This window comes from Protopterus annectens, chromosome 3.part0 (assembly GCF_019279795.1).
Source record: "Protopterus annectens isolate FY-2018-M chromosome 3.part0, PAN1.0, whole genome shotgun sequence".
NCBI classification, from domain to species: Eukaryota; Metazoa; Chordata; order Ceratodontiformes; family Protopteridae; genus Protopterus; species Protopterus annectens.
Genome location: NC_056731.1, coordinates 5,678,975 through 5,698,121, shown reverse-complemented (window position 1 = coordinate 5,698,121; position 19,147 = coordinate 5,678,975). Strand labels below are relative to the sequence as shown.

The 19,147-nt window shown below is 44.3% G+C and overlaps 1 protein-coding gene across 3 annotated transcripts in view; it reads left to right on the top strand.

The window, feature by feature from the left end:
- The window catches only part of YME1L1 (YME1 like 1 ATPase), a 1,802,807-nt gene that overhangs the window by 1,480,764 nt on the left and 302,896 nt on the right, over nucleotides 1-19,147 (top strand). For all 3 annotated transcript variants that reach the window (XM_044064545.1, XM_044064544.1, XM_044064543.1), the window contains one exon: nucleotides 2,229-2,355. In XM_044064545.1, the coding sequence (XP_043920480.1) occupies nucleotides 2,229-2,355 (127 nt within the window). The remainder of the gene's footprint in view (nucleotides 1-2,228; nucleotides 2,356-19,147) is intronic.

Here is a 19,147-nt window from a genome sequence, read left to right as displayed (position 1 = left end):
TACTATCCTTACTGGACACTAAACTTTTATGTAAATAGGGGGTGCCTAGTTTCCATTCCTTCTCTTGACCTCGCCAAAGTCTTTGACACTGTATCACACCAGCTTCTATTACATAGATTGACCACCCCGGGCCTCAATGAAAAAACATGGCCTAGATCACTAGTTCCTTTTCTGATAAAAATCATTATGTAAAGTGGCACGATTCTCTGTCTCCCTGTACCAAAAAGTTTATACAAATGTGCCTACCCAAAAGCTCCATCATAGATCCTCTGAAGGTTATCATATTTATCAGTGATATGCAAACAGCATCAAAACAAGCTGATGTTCAGTATGCAGACCGCTCAACCCTGGTCTGCTCAGCCTATAGTCACTACTATCTGCAGACACAGGAAGCTTTCCTATCCATAGGAACTTGCCCTCAAAAATCCGGGCAGCTTTTAAACCCTCAGAAAAAAATGATACTCTTTCCCCTCACCTCCAGCCAATAATCATCACAAACTGTAACATTGTATTTGCTCAGTCTTGCAGTAATTATGGGAAGTCAAACATATAAGACTAATAGAGGCTGATAGTTGGTGAAAATTTAAAATTTGATCATCGCAACCAAAACATCCAGAAGACCTTTTGAAACTTGCCCTGCTAATGAGGGCTAAGCCCTACCTCATTAACCAGAAAAGAATATATACTGCAACCTCCCTTCCCCTATCCAGTCTACTCTATGTTTTCTCAATATTGAGAAACCTGCCATCTGAGCAGTTATCCAAACTAGAAGAAATGCTGTAACAAAATCACAAAGTTTGCTACTTAAACTACTGAAGTCATCACTGTGTTACTCTTAGAAAAATAAACTGGCTAGAAGTCCTTAACTGACTTACTTTTGGACAGTTAAGTGCTACATAAACTACCACAAGTTCATTCATTGTCAATCTACTGCAGTAGTGTACTGTTGCTAGATGTCCAGTGATCAGTACTTCTCCTAGATGTATCTAAATGTTGGAATGATATTCCAACTGCCGTAAAACAAACTTTTACCCATCACAGCTTTGAAATAAACCTGAAGTATCACCTTAAAAACTTTTGGCTTTGCCAGTGCTCATCTACCCTTAGATAATTTAACCCTCGATATTCATTGCTGCCATCTGCTACACTGCCTAACAGTGCTGTGAGATAACCTAAGACTATACGTAACTATTACATTCTACAACATGCTGCTGTAATGTATGTTCCTAAACTGAACCCTGTACCTTGGCACTTTCAGCATTTGATATGACTGTACTCCCATGTGCAGATACACTTGTTAGATAGACACATAATATACTACATTCTTCCAACCATAGTGAAATACTTACTATAGCTAGGTCACAACCATAAACATCCTCCTCAAGGGATACTGTCTGTGTAAATAAATCTGTGTCATACTACTGTCTTTCTTGTCTTATCATTGCCCAAATGCCATGTAATTCTTTTTAAGTAAGTTTAATGGTCGGTTTACTGTACATTTGCCTCTGTCCTCTTCCAAAGCACCATCATTCAGGCAATGTAAAAATGCTGCCTAAGACCATCTGGATGTTTTTCAACATGTTTTTACTCATTCCATGTATAAATTGCTACTCAATGCTATATATTTATATTTAATGATTCTTTTAATATATTGATTTTTTGGAGCTTTTCTCCATAGCTGCTGTTGGAAATCAATAATTGTACTCAGTTGTACTTACTCAGTTAAAGAAATAAATTAATGTATGTACCTATGTGTGTACAGTGTGCGTGCATGTGTGTGCACATACAACCTTTGTGAGTGTTATTTATATAGTGTTTTTGTTATTAAATCTTGTATATCTAAATGATTTCAGTGTTTAAAGGAGTGCATAATCCTGTGCTTTGCACATGTATAAAAACGTAAAACATAAGCAAGACTACGTTTAGGTAAAAAGCTCTTATGTTTTACTAGACCTGTCTGCAGTTATTCTTCCTATGGCTACAGTGTTGAGTTCTGCTGTATTGAATTCCTTAGTCAATTAAAAAAATGAATTTGCCATGATAATGTTCTATTTGCTATTTTGTCTAACGGTCATTGTTAATGCTGTGGTATAAGCCAATGGGTCGTATGCCTCTGAAGCAAGCGTTGCATTAAAACAGTGTATTGCAGGGTGCCTTTTTTTTTTGACAGGGTGTGTGTGTTTCTTGTCTTTAACAAGTCTTGATGACCTGATTATTCTGCTTTCTAGGTATCCATGTTACCTGAAAATGATATGTGGAGTGAAACCAGATCCCAGCTTCTTGCTCAGATGGATGTCAGTATGGGTGGAAGAGTAGCAGAGGAGCTTATGTTTGGAACAGAACACATCACCACAGGTTGGCTGTTTGTATACTTTGTAAAATAATTTAAACAGCTGATGAAGAATGTTTAAAGAATTGCATGTTCTGAAATAAGGTTTGTTGATTTGGTTAAATGGTTAATTTGATACTGTAACTGGCTGATTTGTTATAGAAGCTACTATTCTTGGAGAAGAACAACTATGCCAGGCTGTTGTTCCTAGATTTCATCTTGGCATTTGGTACAGTGATTCCAATGCAATTTATAGAAAAACTAATCAACCTTGGCATAAATAAAGGGCTGTGGAACTGGAACCTCAAAGTACCCCAGGGCTGTGTACTGAGTCCTCTACTGTTCACAGTCCTTGCCCATGACTGCTCTGCGAAAGCTACCAACAACCATATCATCAAATTTGCAGATGACACCACAATGGTAGGACTCGTAAGTGGTGATGACGACAGTGAGTATAGGAATGAAGACAACTCCCTGATTTGAATGGTACAATAACAGCAATTTGGATTGGAACGTCAATAAAACAAAATAAATTATTATTGACTTCAGAAATAGATCTGCCCTGCACCTGCCCCTCAAGATCAATGGTTAAGAAGTGGAGAAAGTCCAAACTGCAAAGTTCCTGAAGGTACATATATCAGAGGATCTTTCTTGAGTACAGACACAGGCCAGCTAATTAAAAAAGCCCACCAGCGACTACACTTCCTAAGAAGGCTGAGAAAAGCAAAGCTCTCTAGGAATGCTCTAATTACCTTCTGTAGAGGAGCCATTGAGAGCATTATCACCAGCAACTGCACTGTATGGTTCAAGTAACAGCACAGTGGCAAAAAGGAAGAAGCTGCAAATAATAATAAGAACAGCAGAAAAGATCATGGACACTAGTCTTCCTTGCAGCAGCTGTTTGAACTGAGATGTGAAAAGGGGTCCCGGGAAATACCGAGTGACACTTCTCGTCCAGCGTATAGTTGGTTCGCACAACTTGCTTTTGGTAGAAGGTTACAGAGTATCCACTGCAGGACCTCTAGATTCATGAACAGTTTTTATCCAACTGCATTAAGACTCATTAATGCAGAACTACATCTGGATGTATCAAAACTATAATAAATTGTTACACTTTCATTTTTTTCTTTTTTTTTTTCCATACAGTAATTCTATTTATTGTATACTAAAATTAATATATTCTCATTTAAGTGCAATTCCAGTCACTCCCTTATCACCCAATTGCACCTCTGTGTATAATGTAATTTTCTTTTCATGTGTTAATTATATAGTAGTCAGTGTTGTCCAGTGTAATAGTGCACAGGAATGTGCAACAGCTACTTATTTAGTTTTGTACTATAGTTATTGTTTATTCTTTAATATCTGTCATGTCTGTCTTTTTGTGTTTGTTTTCTCTTGTAAAAGAGCTGACACTCAAAAATTTCGTTTAGGTAGCACTTGTTTCCTAAATGACAATAAAGTTTCTTTGAATCTTTGAATTTATTCCTTTCATGTTGGGCTCATTATAATAAGGAAATAATAGTCGTGCTGAAGGAGCAAAAGCAACTTATTTTTACAGGGAGGAGGTTACACCAGACAGTAATACATGGTGAATGTCATACTTTGTATAAGACAAGCAAGAATAGTTGACTTTGCTATTCTACTCCATCTTCAGCTGCATATTGTCCTTTGATTTCAGCAAGATCTTCTGTTTTTTTCCTGAAGGTTGTTTTGGTCTTCAAGTTATATTTAAATATTTACATTAAAAATATTTTTAATGCAATTATGTGTTATAGATTTAGTGATTTTTAAGGATTCCCAGGGCAGTATATGCCAGTATTAAGTAGTAACTATAAATCCTGTTATTCAAAGCAAGTACAACTCTAAACACTAGGTAATCACTTAGTTGATTTGGGAAGGGATGTAATCAAATCCGTTAACTTGTGAATGACCTTTAGGTGGTAATGTAGAGAGGAAAGCTGGTTAGACTTTAGAACACAGTGGGTAATAGTAAACTGAGCCTGCTCAACAAAAAAGTAAAAAAAGATGGTAAGTGACCATCCTCCGTGGAGTAGCTATTGAGATTTATTTTTTTCCTCTTTCGTTTTGTCTATTTTTGTCTTAGCCTCCCCCACCCCACCCACCCACATGTATGTAGTTGTGTGCACTGTTATACAGTGCATGTCATGGTATTGTGCTGCACTGAGAGAATAAGCCTAGCCCCGGAGTCCACTAGTTCTTTGTTGCTTGCACTGTTCATTTCTTGATCTTGTCATTCATGATGGCACATTTCCAAATCTGATGCCTGAAGCAGTTAAGCCATGAAGTGTTTACCTGGCTGCCAGATTATGAAAAAAGACCTTTGCAGGCATCCTGTATTGGTTAGGAGAGGAACATAATATGAAGTATTGCCTTAAATGCAGTAAGTATGAGTGATCCAAGCTAACCACCAGAAGATGCATGGGGAAAAGATCAGATATTATCATTTTCATTAATTCCTCAAGGGATGCATCTCCGATCCAACCTGAGATCCTGCTTAGCCCCATTTATTTTAGACTCTTCGATCTGACTCTCGAGCTTCTCCCTTTACCCATAATGTCTCAGAGCCCTGTAATACCTCAGATATTGTTTGTTTTGGGTGTAGTTTTTTCAACTGTTTGTGAGTAAAAATAGAATATTCAATATATTTCCTAGATGTACTCTTTCTGTATTCACCCAATTTTATGCTTTTCTGTGTGTTAGGCTTTAAAACCTTTTTTTCCTACCCTTTCTTTTTGAGTACTTTAGTTACCATTGCTGGTAACGGTTTTCCTTTTTTTTCTAATTTCTTTTTTTTACCTGTTTTTAGGGTATTTCTTTAATAGCACTGTTAGTATTCTTACTTTTTCTTTCCTAATCTTTAAAAAAAAAAAAAAAAAAAGAGCTTAACTTTCTTGTTAAGATGACTGAAAAGCCAACAGGGTTCAAAAAGTGCACTTCCTGTGGCATAAGGTACCTAACTCTGATGCCCCCAAGAAGTGTGTATATTGTTTAGGGGCAGCGTGTCTTGAAACCCCTTGTCAGATTTGTCCAGGTTTCAATTCTCGGCCCTTAAATGATTGATGTAATAAGTTAGTACTAAAGAGATTGTTGCTTGCTTCTGCTTGTTCCTCTACAGCTTCTGTTTCAGGGGCTCAAACTCCCATTAAGAAGTAGAAGTAGTCCTCGAAGTCCAGGGAGCACAGAAAATGCTCTCTTGTCCAGTCTCCGAAACTTGCTCCTTGCTTTGGAGATGCTTGCTAAACAACCTAAGAAATCTGATTCAACATCTTTGGAGCCGATGATGGGGACACTCAAGTCTCCTCAGCCTTGAAGTCCCCATTTTTCCTCTAGAGCCTATTTCCCCTCACCTCCAATCTCCATTTTTACAAGAGACGCCCAAAAGAATGTCCCATCCTCCCTCCACTTTATTTTCTATCAGGTCCTCCCAAAGCCTTTCTGACGCAGATGTGGATAGGATGATGAAGTTCCTCAGGGCTCAGAACCAGATGAGGGTTTTACCATCTCCATCTCCCATTAGATGATGAGCTTCCAGCCTGTATTTCATCTCATTGTCTCTCCTTCTCAGATCTGTACAGCAATTTCAGAACATTCAAATCTGAGAATTCCTAGAGTCAAAGTGTCAGATCCGAAAACGGCTACATCTTTAGCTCGGACTGCGTCCCTGACTCATTCAGCACCAATCCTCCTGGAGTACGGCAAGTCTCAGTGTCGAAGAGTCAGTGCCAAATCTGGGGGGGGGGGGGGGGTGGCTTAGACTCTGAGGTTTTTGGAGCTTTCACTTCCCCTCTTAGCCTCTGAGCTGGACAGCTCGGGTCCAGCTCCTGCCTTGTGGCAGGAGCCTGGGCATGGTCGCAGCTTGGCAGCGCCTGGAGTTTTGGCTGTGCTGAGGCTAGTAACTGCTTCTCCGGGTCCTGCTTTTGAGATGGTGTAAAGGACTTTCTCTGACCAGAGTCTCCATCCTATTCTTGCATCTTTGGATCCTACCTCCATACCTCCTTCAGATCAGAGTTGTGAGCCTCATCAACCTATCACTCAGGGACAGACAGCCTGTATGAGCTTCCAGCCAGATCTCACTCAGGAACATTCCCTATCATCTGATACCTATCCAGAGCATTTCACTGATGCAGTCCCCCGGAAGAGGTTGTGTAAAAGGAGGCACATATATTCCCCTTAGGAGTCTTTAACAGAAGACACTGACTTTGTTGAAGGGTAGGAGTCCCCAAGATCTCCACCGGAAGATGTCTCCTTTGGAAACATCCTAGAGATCCTTAGCCAGAAAGGTGGATGGTCTTCCGATCCCACTTCTCGGGAGTTAGTGTTCCTAGAAGCCTTCGAGTCCGGCCCTTCTATATCTTGGGTTACCCCTCTAACGAATGACCTTGTAGATCTTGTGTCTTGCTGGGCATGGAAGGAACTAGATACTGTGGAGCCCATTCCCCATCACCCAAATAAATTTCTTGCTCTGCCCAAAGGCAGACCTCATTAGAGTAATGGAGTTCCCATGGATGCCATGGTTGTGGTGGCAGCCACTAAGAAAGACCTAGCTGAACAAATCTGTACTGTTCATCTCCGTAACAGACAGTCCAGGGTGATGGACAGATTTGTAAAACGCATTTACGCCTCAATGATCTTTGCTGTATGGTTGCTTAACTACTTGTCACATTTTACCAGATTGCAGAGAGACTTGATTATAGAGCTCCCTAAGTCTGTTCTTGGGTTCATGTCGGTGGAGGAACATAAACAGTTTTCTTCTCAGCTGGCCATCGTTCAATCACTTTTCAATGCATCCATGAGGTTAATCTCTCATGCAGCAGAAGGTTCCTTACAGGTGGCAGGTTCAGGCATAGCCATCAGGATACATGCCCTGGGGTGTACTTATGCAAGTTTGCAGAGCCTTTTAAATATTCTTTCATCACCTTTGATGGCTCTTCCTTGTTTTGATCTTACAGTAAAAGAAATGCTCTCCCATAGTGAGCAAGATGGAAAGATCTTGTATGCCATGGGAATATGTTTTTTCTACCCTGCAGAGATCATTCTCCATGAGTCAGTGTGGAGGTAAAAAGATGCGAGTCTGAAAGTCACAAGTTTCTTTTCAGGACTTACAAGAGGAAACCTCTCCCAGAGGCCAGGGGGAAGTTCCAATGGAAGATGCCACCCTCGCAGCAGAGGGAGGCCCACAATCTGATAAACCCTTTCAGTGCTCCTGAAGGATTGCTTGACTGCTCTTCTCTGGTGACAGTTCGGGAGGCAGTTATCTCTACACCCAGAAGCCTGGGAATTAATCACAAAAGACACATAGGTGCAAAAAATTATATCCAGACAATGTTTCATTCCCTTTTTGCAGATTCCACTGTCCAAATGGGAAAGTCTCCCAAATGTTCCAGCCAATCAACAGGAGTCACCAGCCATAGAAATTCAAAATATGCAAGACAAGAGTCAACAAAGAGGTCCCACTAGACCAGAGATGATTCAGAACTTACTCAAGGTTTTTTTTCATTCCAAAGAAAACATGGGACCTTAACCTATTTTGCACTTCAGCAATCTAAATTAGTTTGTAAAGAACTCCAAAGTGTCCTTCTGTTCATGTACAATTCATAAAATTGGGGGTGGGGGGGTGAGTCCACCCCAGGCTGACTCATACGTCTGGCACATCAGCAACTGTATGTTGGTCATAGAGACGTTTGGTATAAAGCAGACGTCCACACGTACCAACCTCAGAACTTTTCTGACATCTGTCCAGTCGTCTGCTCTGGTCGTCGCTTGCCTGATAACTTGCAAACATTGATTCAAATAAGTACCCTGTTGGGGCTTTTTCTTTAAATTTCAGCTACTGTATTGTGCTGTGATTATATGTCAACTAGGAAGGGCAAGTGTCTGTGTGGAAGGCAGATTCCACGTAAGGACTCGCATGATCTCTGCTTGTTTTGCTTAAGCCCAGACCCCGCGACCATACCACCTGTGCTTTATCTGTAAGGCTTTCGTATCCAAAACCCTTCAAAGCCATCTAGCTTCCCTGAAATCATATCTTGAAAATCAGCACATTAAGCACCTCACACAGGATATGGAGGTGGCAACAGGCCCTTTAGATGAGCTGCAACCTAAAAAGGCCAAAAAGTCACGGCCTGATCTTCCTGCTGCTCCTTCTCATTCCGGCGTCCTTCCAGAGGCCATTCCAGAATCAGTAGATGTCCCCTTTGTCTGGTACATCAGTGGAGGCCATGAAGGACCCTACCAGCACATCCACAAGGGAATTGCAGGCGCCCAACTCTGGTATAGGGGGTATCCACGGCTTATAATTACTGAAGGCCATATAGCGTCACCCAAATCGTTGTGCGGGAGGAGGTGCTTACGGACATTGTGGAGTGCAGGCCAATATCTGGCCCATCCACCTTCCACCACATGGAAGCTCCTAAAAAGAAAAAACTCAAAACTTAAACATGTTTCTCTGGTCCCCCAGGATGAAGTACTGGATTGGCAGTCCTTCTCCCAAAGCCTGTTCAATGCTTTTTTAGCCCTACATCAGACCTTGGCTCCTTCTCTGTCTTCTCCTGCTTTTCCTCCTTGTACTCCCTTAAAGAGGACATCTGAGGATATTTCCTCAGATGATGAGGAGTCATCAGGGGATCTGGTTTATTTAATCCAAATTTCTTTCCCTGTGGGCTGCTTCTCACCAGAAGAGTAATCTAATGGTATGGATTCTCCTGGAGAAGATATTTCCATTGGGGAAACTATTCTGAAGTTGAAAGAATTCTTCACTTAGGACCGTTGCCAAGTGTCTGACATACAAAAGAGGTAAAATAACCTCTTTCAGATGGACTCTCCCTTTCCATCTGCTATTCCTCCTGTCCTCCTAGCTTTCTTAGATGCCTTTACCACTGCTTTTAAATGCCCAGATTCCCAGTCTCCAGCTCCCACACATCCAAAATAGATGTTATAAGGTGCCTGAGGACTCCTAATTCCTCTTCAAGGCTCCCTGTCCAGACCCATCTACCATATCAGTCTCTGCAGACAAGGCATTCAAATTATTGCCTTCTACCTCCTTGCTTCCCTCTGATAAGGACAGCAGCATCATGGAGAGATTTAGGAAAAAGGTATATACTTCTGATACTTTGGCCTTCAGGGCAATTAATTATAAACAAATATTCCCTAGCACTCTTACGAGATGCAGGCAAGCTCCTTTCTGAGCTCCCTGATTCTCCCACCAAGGCTAAGTTGTTCTCCATTCTCAGTTTTTCTGCCCAGGTTACAAGGCACTCCAAGTGCAGTTATGATGCTGTGGAGGCCTCAGGGAAGCTGCATCCGATTCTGTCCTGAGGAGGTATTCATGGCTCAGGCTTCAACCCTTGCCTGATGATGTAAAAGCTAAGATCGTGGATGCCCCTCTGGACAGCAAGGCCTTGTTTGGTAACTCGGCTGCAGAACTTTTTAAATCTCTACAAGAAAATGGCAAAGAGCTGCAAGATTTAAAACAGATCTTTGTTTCCCCTGTCCTTAGTTTCCAGAGGAATTACCCTACCAAAACTGCTTTTGTCAGAAAGCCGGCTAGGCCACCATCTGCCAAAGATAAGACATTCCAGGAAACAAATCCCTGCAAAGTCTGCTTCCTCTACTCCCTCTCAGAAACGGCCCTTTCAGGCTAAGCCTTGTAGTCTGTGACTGCCCCCCACCTCCTGGTCCATCTACTCCTTTGTCTCTTTGCCTCTGTCTTTGTCTCCCTGCTTGGAATCAGATAACTCAGGACTCTTGTGTCCTTTCCATCATCCAGCAAGAATATTTCATGGTGTGGGAAACTCTTCCCTCCTTCAGGGGCATCCCACAACCACCCAAAGAACAATTGGAATTCTTTCTTCAGGTTATAGTCAGCCTTCTCTCTCAAGGCAGTATTTTAGGAAGTCCCACTGTGTCAAGTGGGAAAAGGATTTTACTCAAGGATGTTCTTGGTTCCCATGAAGGATGACCCCCGGAAGCCCATTCTAGACCTTTCCCAGCTAAATACCTTTCTGAAAGTTCCCACCTTCTGTATGCTGACCTTACCCACCATTCTCCCACTCATACTTCCCCAGACCTTTACGGTGTCAACGGACATAAAAGATGCCTACCTTCATATCCCCCTTCACCTCCAGTTCAGGAAATCTCTTCTCTTTTCTGTTGCTTCCTCGCATTTTCAGTTCTGTGCTTTGCCCTTTGGTCTGTCTACGGCACCAAGAGTCTTCACAAAATGCTTAGTTCCTGTCATAGCCTGCTGCAGACTACAGGGTATACAGATATTTCCTTACCTAGACAATCTTCTTGTCCAGGTCCCATCCCTAGACATCCTTCAGGAGAATCTCTCCTTCATGGTGTCTCTCCTGGAGAAGTCTGTAAACCATCAGAAGTCTACTCTGACCCCTTCCCAAGACCACATTTTTCTGGGCTGCAGGAGTCAGACACACAGGATGCTAGCCTCCTTATCTCATGAAAAGGTCCTGTCCTTTACTTCCTATTTTCAGGACCTCTTGCCCCTTCAATCTCTGGCTGCCAGGGACTTTCTACACCTCCTGAGGTTCATGGCCTCAACGATTCCCATGCTCCTTTGGCCACGTTACACATGAAAAAATTCCAGTGGTTCTTGGGGACAGTTTGGATGCAACACTCCCATCCTCTGGAGTTTGTTGGCCCACTCCTGCCCTGCTTGAAAAGGGAGTTACTCTCCCCACTCAGGAGCTGTACACTGATGCTTCAGATGTAGGATGGGGTGCAACACTGGAATCCTGGAAGGTCAGAGATGTGTAGTCTACAGCCCAAACAAAGGAAGCGCATCAACCTAAAGAATTTGAAGGCCTTGATTTTCACTCTTCAAATCTTCAGGCCTGTGCTTTCATAAGGGGCCCTAAGGTAGTTCATAGACAACACCATGGTCCTCTGGTATGTCAACAAATGGGGGGGGGGGCAAAGTCTTATCTGCTGTGCAGACTGACCTTACAGGCATGGGAGCTAGCCTTGCAGAGTAAAGCCTCTCTTCAGGCTGCCTACATTTCCTCAACTCAGAGTGTTGAGGCAAACACACTCAGCAGGTGCATGACTCAGTTCCATGAATGGATGTTACACAGGGATGCATTTTTGGACCTGGTCCATCAATGGGGTATACCTCAGACAGATCTCTTTGCCTCCCCCATGAACAGACAACTTCCCAAATTTTGTGCCAGGATCCCACATTCCTTGGCATGGAAGGTGGACGCTCTGTCCTTTTCTTGGAAGGGGATGTTTCTGTATGCATTCTCCCCTTTTCCACTTCTCCAAATGGTCCTGCTGAAAATCCTTTGGGAACGTCCAAAAATCTTGATGGTGACCCCCATTTGGCCAAGACAGCAATGGTTCCCCCTCCTCTTGCATTTAGCGAAGGGCAATCACCATAGGTTACCCCACAGGATGGACCTACTCTCACAGGACAAGGGAGCTCTAGTATATCCACAGATGTCAACTCTAAACCTGACTCTTGTGGGTGATAAGGTTTTGATTCCCTTTAGACACATTTTGTAAGGACGTGCTTCAAGTTCTGCAGGAAGCCAGAAAACCCACAACTAGGAAATCCAACATTTCCAAATGGGAGATGTTTTCCATCTGGTGTCTCAGAAAGGATTTACAACCAGTTAGTGGATGTCCCAGTGGTCTTGTCCTATCTGTGTGACTTGATGAAGAGTAGGCTGTCTTACTCTTCAGTTAAAGCTCATCTTTCTGCCATCGCTGCATGTCTGCCTATGTCTCCACATTTAGCTTCTAGGTTGGAATCCATTCTTCCTCCTTGGGATCTCAATTTTGTTTGGGAGAAACTTACCCTGGTTCCATTTGAGCCAGCAAGTTCCTCTTTTCTACAACATTGCACCTGGGAAACTGTTCTTCTCATGGCAATTACTTCTGCCAGAAGGGTTTCTGAGTTACAAGCTGTGATGTCTACACCTCCCACTTCATAGTCTTCCACAGGGATTAGGGTCTCTCTATGCACTAACCCCTTCTTTTATACCCAAGCTGGTTAATGAGTTATCTCGGTTTGTCTGTCAACCTTCCAAACCTTTTTCCTTTCCCCAAGTCCTCCAGTGAGAGGATTCTGCAGACTTTAGATGTGCACAGGCAACTCATATACTACTTGAATAAAACCAGTCCTATCCATCAGTCTGAATGCCTGTTTGTTTCTTATCACTCAAGACCCCTGGGTCAACCTGTTTCCAAGCAAGATTATCTTCTGTTGGATTTTTAAAGCTATTTAGCCAATGGAAAGAATCTCTGTTCTGTGAGGGGACATTTCACTAGGACAGTGTCCTCCTCTGGAGCCTTCTTTAAAGGCTTGGACACTTGCTCTGTCCTGGAGGCAGCTACCTGGTCTTCTGTTCATACCTTCACTAAACAATATAAACTAGATGTCATCTCCAGGTCCAGGGCTGGGTTTTCCAGAGCTGTTCTGCATGGCTCTGTGGAAGATGCCTCTGCCTAATTCTTCCTCTGCATGAGCTTTCGCACTCTCCCTCGTGTTATGAATACTGCAGCATATGACTAGAAGGACATAGAATAGTTGTGTAAACTCTTACCATAACCATAGATGTCCTTCTCTTCTGTATGCTGCAGTATTACTTACCCCCCCCCCCGACTTCCCCTTGATGCTTGCCTGGCCTCTGGTGGCAAGTTTTCCTCACCTAAGATCAGGCTGGTGCAAGTTTTCCTCACCTAAGAACAGGCTGGTGCTTTTGTGGCATTCATTTCTGAGGTTGGTATGTGCTGATGTGTTTTATGTCCGACATCACTTTATATGATGTGCAGCATCACACATACCTGTCTGTAACATTAGACTTTTAAGTACTGGCCAGACGTACGTGTCAGCCTGGGCCCTCCCCCCATGTTATGAATACTCAGCATATAGAAGAGAAGGACATCTATGGTTATGTTAAGATTTCACACAACTATTCTTTCCGGATGGTCACAGTTCAAGTCCATTCTGCTGCTGCTTACAGAAGGACAACTGGATGTGCTCTGTCTATCTCCAGGAAGCATACTATTATATCAAAGTGAACAGACACTCCCAGAGATACCTGCACTTTTGGTTGGAGCCTGTCATTACCAATTCAAAGCCCTGCCATTTGGTCTTACCACAGCCCCCAGGGTGTTCATTAAGTGCATGGCAGTGGTACCAGCTCAACTCAGACTACTTGGAATCAAGGTGTTTGCTTACCTAGACAACTGGCTCCTCACCGCCCCAGCCAGGCATCTCCTTGAAAAGGCCAGGAACTATTTACTCCAATTATGTCAGTCTTTAGGGATCACCATCAGTTATGCCAAGTACCGTCTTCAACCCGTTTAAGTCTTGGAATTTATAGGAGCTTGCCTGGATACCACCAGTCAGTTGGCCTTTCTTCCATCAAACATTGTACAGTCCTTAAGACTGCAGGTCAGACAAATTCTTTCACAGCCTTCTCCCCCAGTAAAACTGGATCTGATATTGTTAATCCTCGTTCATTCCTTACGCATGGGTATCGGTTCCGAGCTCGGAACCGAGCCGGCCATTTCCCAAGCTCGTGTCAGCTTCAAACTCTCGAGCTAAACTCTTACCCACAATTCCCCTCTCCCTGTTACCCCAGATTTAGTTTGCCGCGTTGCCATCCGGTCATGTCAAGCTACTTCTCTTGAGCTAAGTACAGTCAATTGTTTAATTGCTTTACAAATTACTTTTTCTGTCAGAAAAGTTAATATTTCATTGTCTCTTGCCCTATCGCATCTAGCGTTCATAATTTCAGGTTTTCTTCTCTGTCCTTTACTTACCCTTTTTACCGCGAGGTAATTTCCCTTTACCATCGTTAGTAATCCCTTTCCTTTCTTTTTCATACCTTTGGGTACTCTCTTGTACCATTGTTGGTACTTTTCTTTTTGTTAATTTGTCAGATAAAAAGGGTAGTCCGGGGTTTAAGCGGTGTTCTGATTGTGGATACAAACTGCCTACTTCTGATGCACACTCTGTGTGTGTATTGTTTGGGAGCTTCCCATTTATCTGTTGAACCACCTTGTACTATATGTGAAAACTTTTCTAATAAAACTTTGTTAGAAAGGAAAAATAAGCTGATACTGAAGGGACTTCTAAAATCTCCCTTTTAAGTGGCTATTTCTGGGTCAGAGGTCTCCACCCCTCCTAAAGCCCATAAGAAAATGCATATTTCTACTAAGGCTAAGTCCTTGCCTTCGTCCCCTGCTGGGGACTCTCAACAACCAAATTCTAAAAAGGCTAAAATTTCGGCTCTGGAGCTCTCTGTCAGTCCCAGTGCTTTTGGTGCCCAGACCTTCGGCACTGAAGCCTTCGGCTCCATTAGTGATTTCGGCTCCATCCTCTCCTGCAGCCTTCTACATATCGGCACCGAGGGGCTCCTCGGTTCAGACCTTTACCACTGTATCGGCACCGACCGTTCAGTCGGTGCAGACCTTGACCGTGTCGGCTCAGAGATCTTCCTCGGAAACGAGGCCTTTATTACTGACTCCAGTTTTGTCAGTTCCAGTTTCGGCACCAACAACCACTTAGGCACAGATCCCTGTGTCGGTGCAGACAATGACATCAGCACCGATGATTTCTTCGATGCAGACTACAGTAGTTCAGTCTTTCTCGGCACCGTTGTCCTCTGTGCGATCAGATGAGATGGGCACTGAGTCTGCCTCTTTTTGTGGACAGGCCTGTTTCTCCCTCAGTCTCGGTGAGGTCCACTTGAAGTCTTTCTGAACATGTGTTGCGTCTTGTGGACCAGGCATTCTTGGCCAGAGGTATTCCACCCCCAGGAATTATCCTTCCTTGGGAGGTGATCACCCATCTCCAAAGACACCTTCTTATTCTCCTCCTTCATTGCCTTTTAAGTCCATGGATATAGTACAGTCTTCCCCTTCTGTATTTCCCTTTATGGATCTCACTAAGGAACCGCAGTTGCCTTCGTGGCAGGAAAGTTTTGCTACAACCCAGGATGTCAGCTGTGATATGCATAGCTTGCTGCTCCACAGCCATCCAGGGACTCCGATTTGGCAGGCTGAGCTACTTAGGGGAGGAGTGCCCCCTGTCCTCGACATACACTCCTCTCTGGGTGGACCAGCCTTCCAACTGATGGAGAAGGCTTTCACTGCTGCTGGCGATACTGGACTTGTCTATACCTCCGCCCTCCTCTGCTACACTGGTTTCACAAATCGCACCTAGCGGACTCTGGGTGCAAGGGCCTCAGGACATATTCCCTCAGGAATCCCCTTTTCAGTTGTCTTCCCCAGCTTCTCCCACTGAGGAGGTCCACCGGAAAAGTTCGTGTAAGAGGAAGCACATGGACTCCACAGGGGAGTCTCTCACTGAAGACACAGATTTCGATGAGGGGGAAGGATCCCCTCGGTCACCCTCTGAGGTATCCTTTGGCGATATCCTTGAAATGTTGAAATAGAGAGGTGACTGGCAGCCATCTAATCCGACCCCTGAGGAATCTGTGTTCCTGCAGGCATTTCGTGCCCTGCCCCCTACCTCCTGGGTTACTCCACCTGCCGATGAACTTGTCAAGTTCATCGTGCAGCGTGCTTGGAAGGACCCTGATGCTGTTGAAGCTATTCCCCAGAGGCCTGGTAAGATCTTGTCCCCTCCTGCTTCAGATCCTCATTGGTCCAAAGGTCTTCCTGTAGATGCTTTGGTGGTGACGGCCGCAACAAAAAAGGATCTGGCAGAAGAAGAAAGCCAGACTGTCCATCCGCCTAACAGAGAGTCCCGGGCCCTGGACAGAATAGGGAAGCGCACTTTTGCTTCAGTGACCTTTGCTATCGGGTCCCTGAATTATATGGCACATTTTACCAGGCTTCAAAGGGATCTGGTCTCTGAGCCCTTGGCTGGTGCAGTGTGTGATGAGGTCCGTGACAAAGTGGCCTCTCAGCTGGCCACCATTGAGTCTATATCTAACTCCTCTATGCGATTGATATCTCACGCATCAGAAGGAGCAGCTAGAGCGGAGGGTTCAGCTGCAGTCTTGAGACGACACGCCTGGGTGCACTTGTGCAACTTTGCGGAACCTTTCAAGTCTTCTTTTCTTAATGCCCCCATTGAGCCCTCTTCGTTGTTTGGGCCCAAAGTCAAAAGCACACTGGACAGATGTGAACAAGACGGTAAGAACCTTTCTGCCGTAGGTGTCCGTTATTCTTCCCCTCAACATGCTTTCTCCCGAAACCAAAACAGTGGGAAGATATGGTTCAAGAAATCTCAGGGTCCTTTCCATGACACACAGGCCGAGTTCTCCCCATAGCAGAGGGGGAAACTCGCAGGGAAGACTCTCCTTTCGGGGCAGAGAGGGACCGCGTAACCAGGGTTCCAGGGATTCATTCCCTTGTCAATCCTACCAGCGCTCTTGAAGAGCGGCCCAACTCCTTTCCTCTGGAGGTGGTTGGGGGATGTTTCTCCTTGTACCCTTCTGCCTGGCTAACCATCACCACCGATTCTTGGGTACAAAATATCATAACCAGAGGTTATCATATCCCCTTCGATTTTTGTCCCGTCAAAAAATCTTCCCGACGTTTCTCCCAGTCAAAGGGAAGAAGCAGCACTACAGATGGAAAAGCTGCTAAGAAAAAGAGTCATCCAAATAGTCCCTCCAGACCAGATAGGATAGGAATCTACTCAAGGTTATTTTTGGTGCCAAAGAAAACCGGGGACTGGAGACCAATTTTGGACCTCAGTGTATTGAACAAGTTTGTGAGAGTACAAAAATTCCGGATGGTCACTCTACAGTCTATCCTCCCGCTTTTGGAAAAAGACGATTGGACGTGCTCTATAGATCTTCAAGGTGCGTACTACCACATAAAGGTGGACAGGCCATCAAGAAGATTTCTGCACTTCCGTGCGGGAGCCAGTCACTACCAGTTCAGAGTACTGCCCTTCGGACTCTCTTCAGCCCCCAGAGTGCTCGCAAGGTGCATGGCAGTTGTCACAGCTCACTTGCGATTTCAAGGCTTCCAGGTGTTTCCATACCTAGACGACTGGCTCATATCAGCCCCCCACCAGACATCTACTGGAGTAAGCCCTGGCATACTCCCTCCTCGCTGCTCAAAGGCTAGGCATAACCATAAACTGGCAGAAATCCAGTCTCACCCCATCTCAGTTGACAATTCATAGGGGTTATCTTGGACACAAAAAACTGCAGAGCTGCTATTCCAGAGCACAGAATTTTAAGAATAAAGCAACAACTAATTCCAATCCTTTCAAAGGAAAAATCCACGGCTCACTCTGTTCTACAGCTGTTGGGTTCCATGGCAACCTCCATCACCATTGTTCCCCTGGCCAGGTTTCACATGAGGCTTCTGCAGTGGCTACTGCTCACCCAATGGTATCCTTTTCAGCATCCTCTTTCAGCCATGATTCGAATAACCCACAGGTGCAAACAGGATTTAAATTGGTGGATGACACACAATCTCTCACAATAGTCTCGCCCTTTTTCCCCCTAGCAACCCAAGGCCACAGTGACCACGGGTGCCTCCCTGATGGGATGGGGGGGGGGCTATGTCAGGGACAGACAATCCAAGGCACTTGGTCCCAACTGGAGGCCCATCTGCATATAAATGTTCTAGAGCTGAGGGCGGTGCTTCTGGCGTTGCAAGCATTCCATCCCCTGCTGCCGTCTGGGACAATTGCGATTCAATCGGACAACATGGCTGTGGTCTGCTACATCAACAAGCAAGGTGGAACCAAATCTTACCCCCTTTGTCGAGAAGCCATGAGGATATGGCAATGGGCGATGGCCACCAACCATTTTCTTCTAGCAACACACATTCCCGGGAGTTCCAACATGATAGCAGACAGACTCAGCAGGTGCATTCTGTAACCTCACGAGTGGTCCCTGAATCTCTTGATAGCGGCGGAGGTCTTCCACTGCTGGGGCCGTCCTTGTTGTGACCTCTTCGCATCCCCAACCAGCTACAAATGCAGCAACTACTTCGCCCTGACTCCCCTCCGGGACAGTCACCCAGGGACGCTCTAGTCCAAGATTGGCCCGCAGGTCTTCTCTACGCATTTCCGCCCTTTCCTCTCATTCCCCAGTTTCTGAAGCAAGCCCGGCGGTTGAAGAGCAAGGTAATCCTCATAGCACCATATTGGCTATTACAGATTTGATTCCCATTCCTTTGGCCTGACCTACTAGATTGACTTTGGTTTCTCCATCCAATCCCGGAGTTGATCTCATACCCACAGAACCTGATTCACCCCAACCTGAACAGTCTGAAGCTAATGGCTTGGCTACTCCGATTCCCTTGATTGCCAGGCAGAATGATCTTTCTTTACCAGTACATGATATTCTCATTGCTTCTCATAAGTATTCCACTAGAATTACTTATCTGAGCAAGTGGAAAAGATTTACCTGTTTACTGAAAGATAAACAAGTAGACCACTTTTCAGCACCAGTGTCGATAATACTAGACTATCTGGCTGACCTGTTTCAATCGGGTCTATCGGCCTCTACCATTAGAGTTCATTTGGCTGCAATTTTTAATTTTCATGAGGGTGTCCAAGATTCCTCTCTTATGTCCCATAAGTTGTGCAAGACCTTCATAAAAGGTGTGAATCATCTGAAGCCACCTTTTAGGGAACCTATTCAACCATGGGATTTATCATTATTTGTACAAGCTCTTACAATGGCACCTTTTGACCAGCCTCTTCTTGCGACCTCAAGTATTTGTCATAGAAAACTTTATTTTTGGTCACTATTACTTCTGCCAGACGTATTTCTGAACTTCAAGCTTTATGTATCAAGACTCCATACTTGATTTTTCATAGAGATAGTGTCT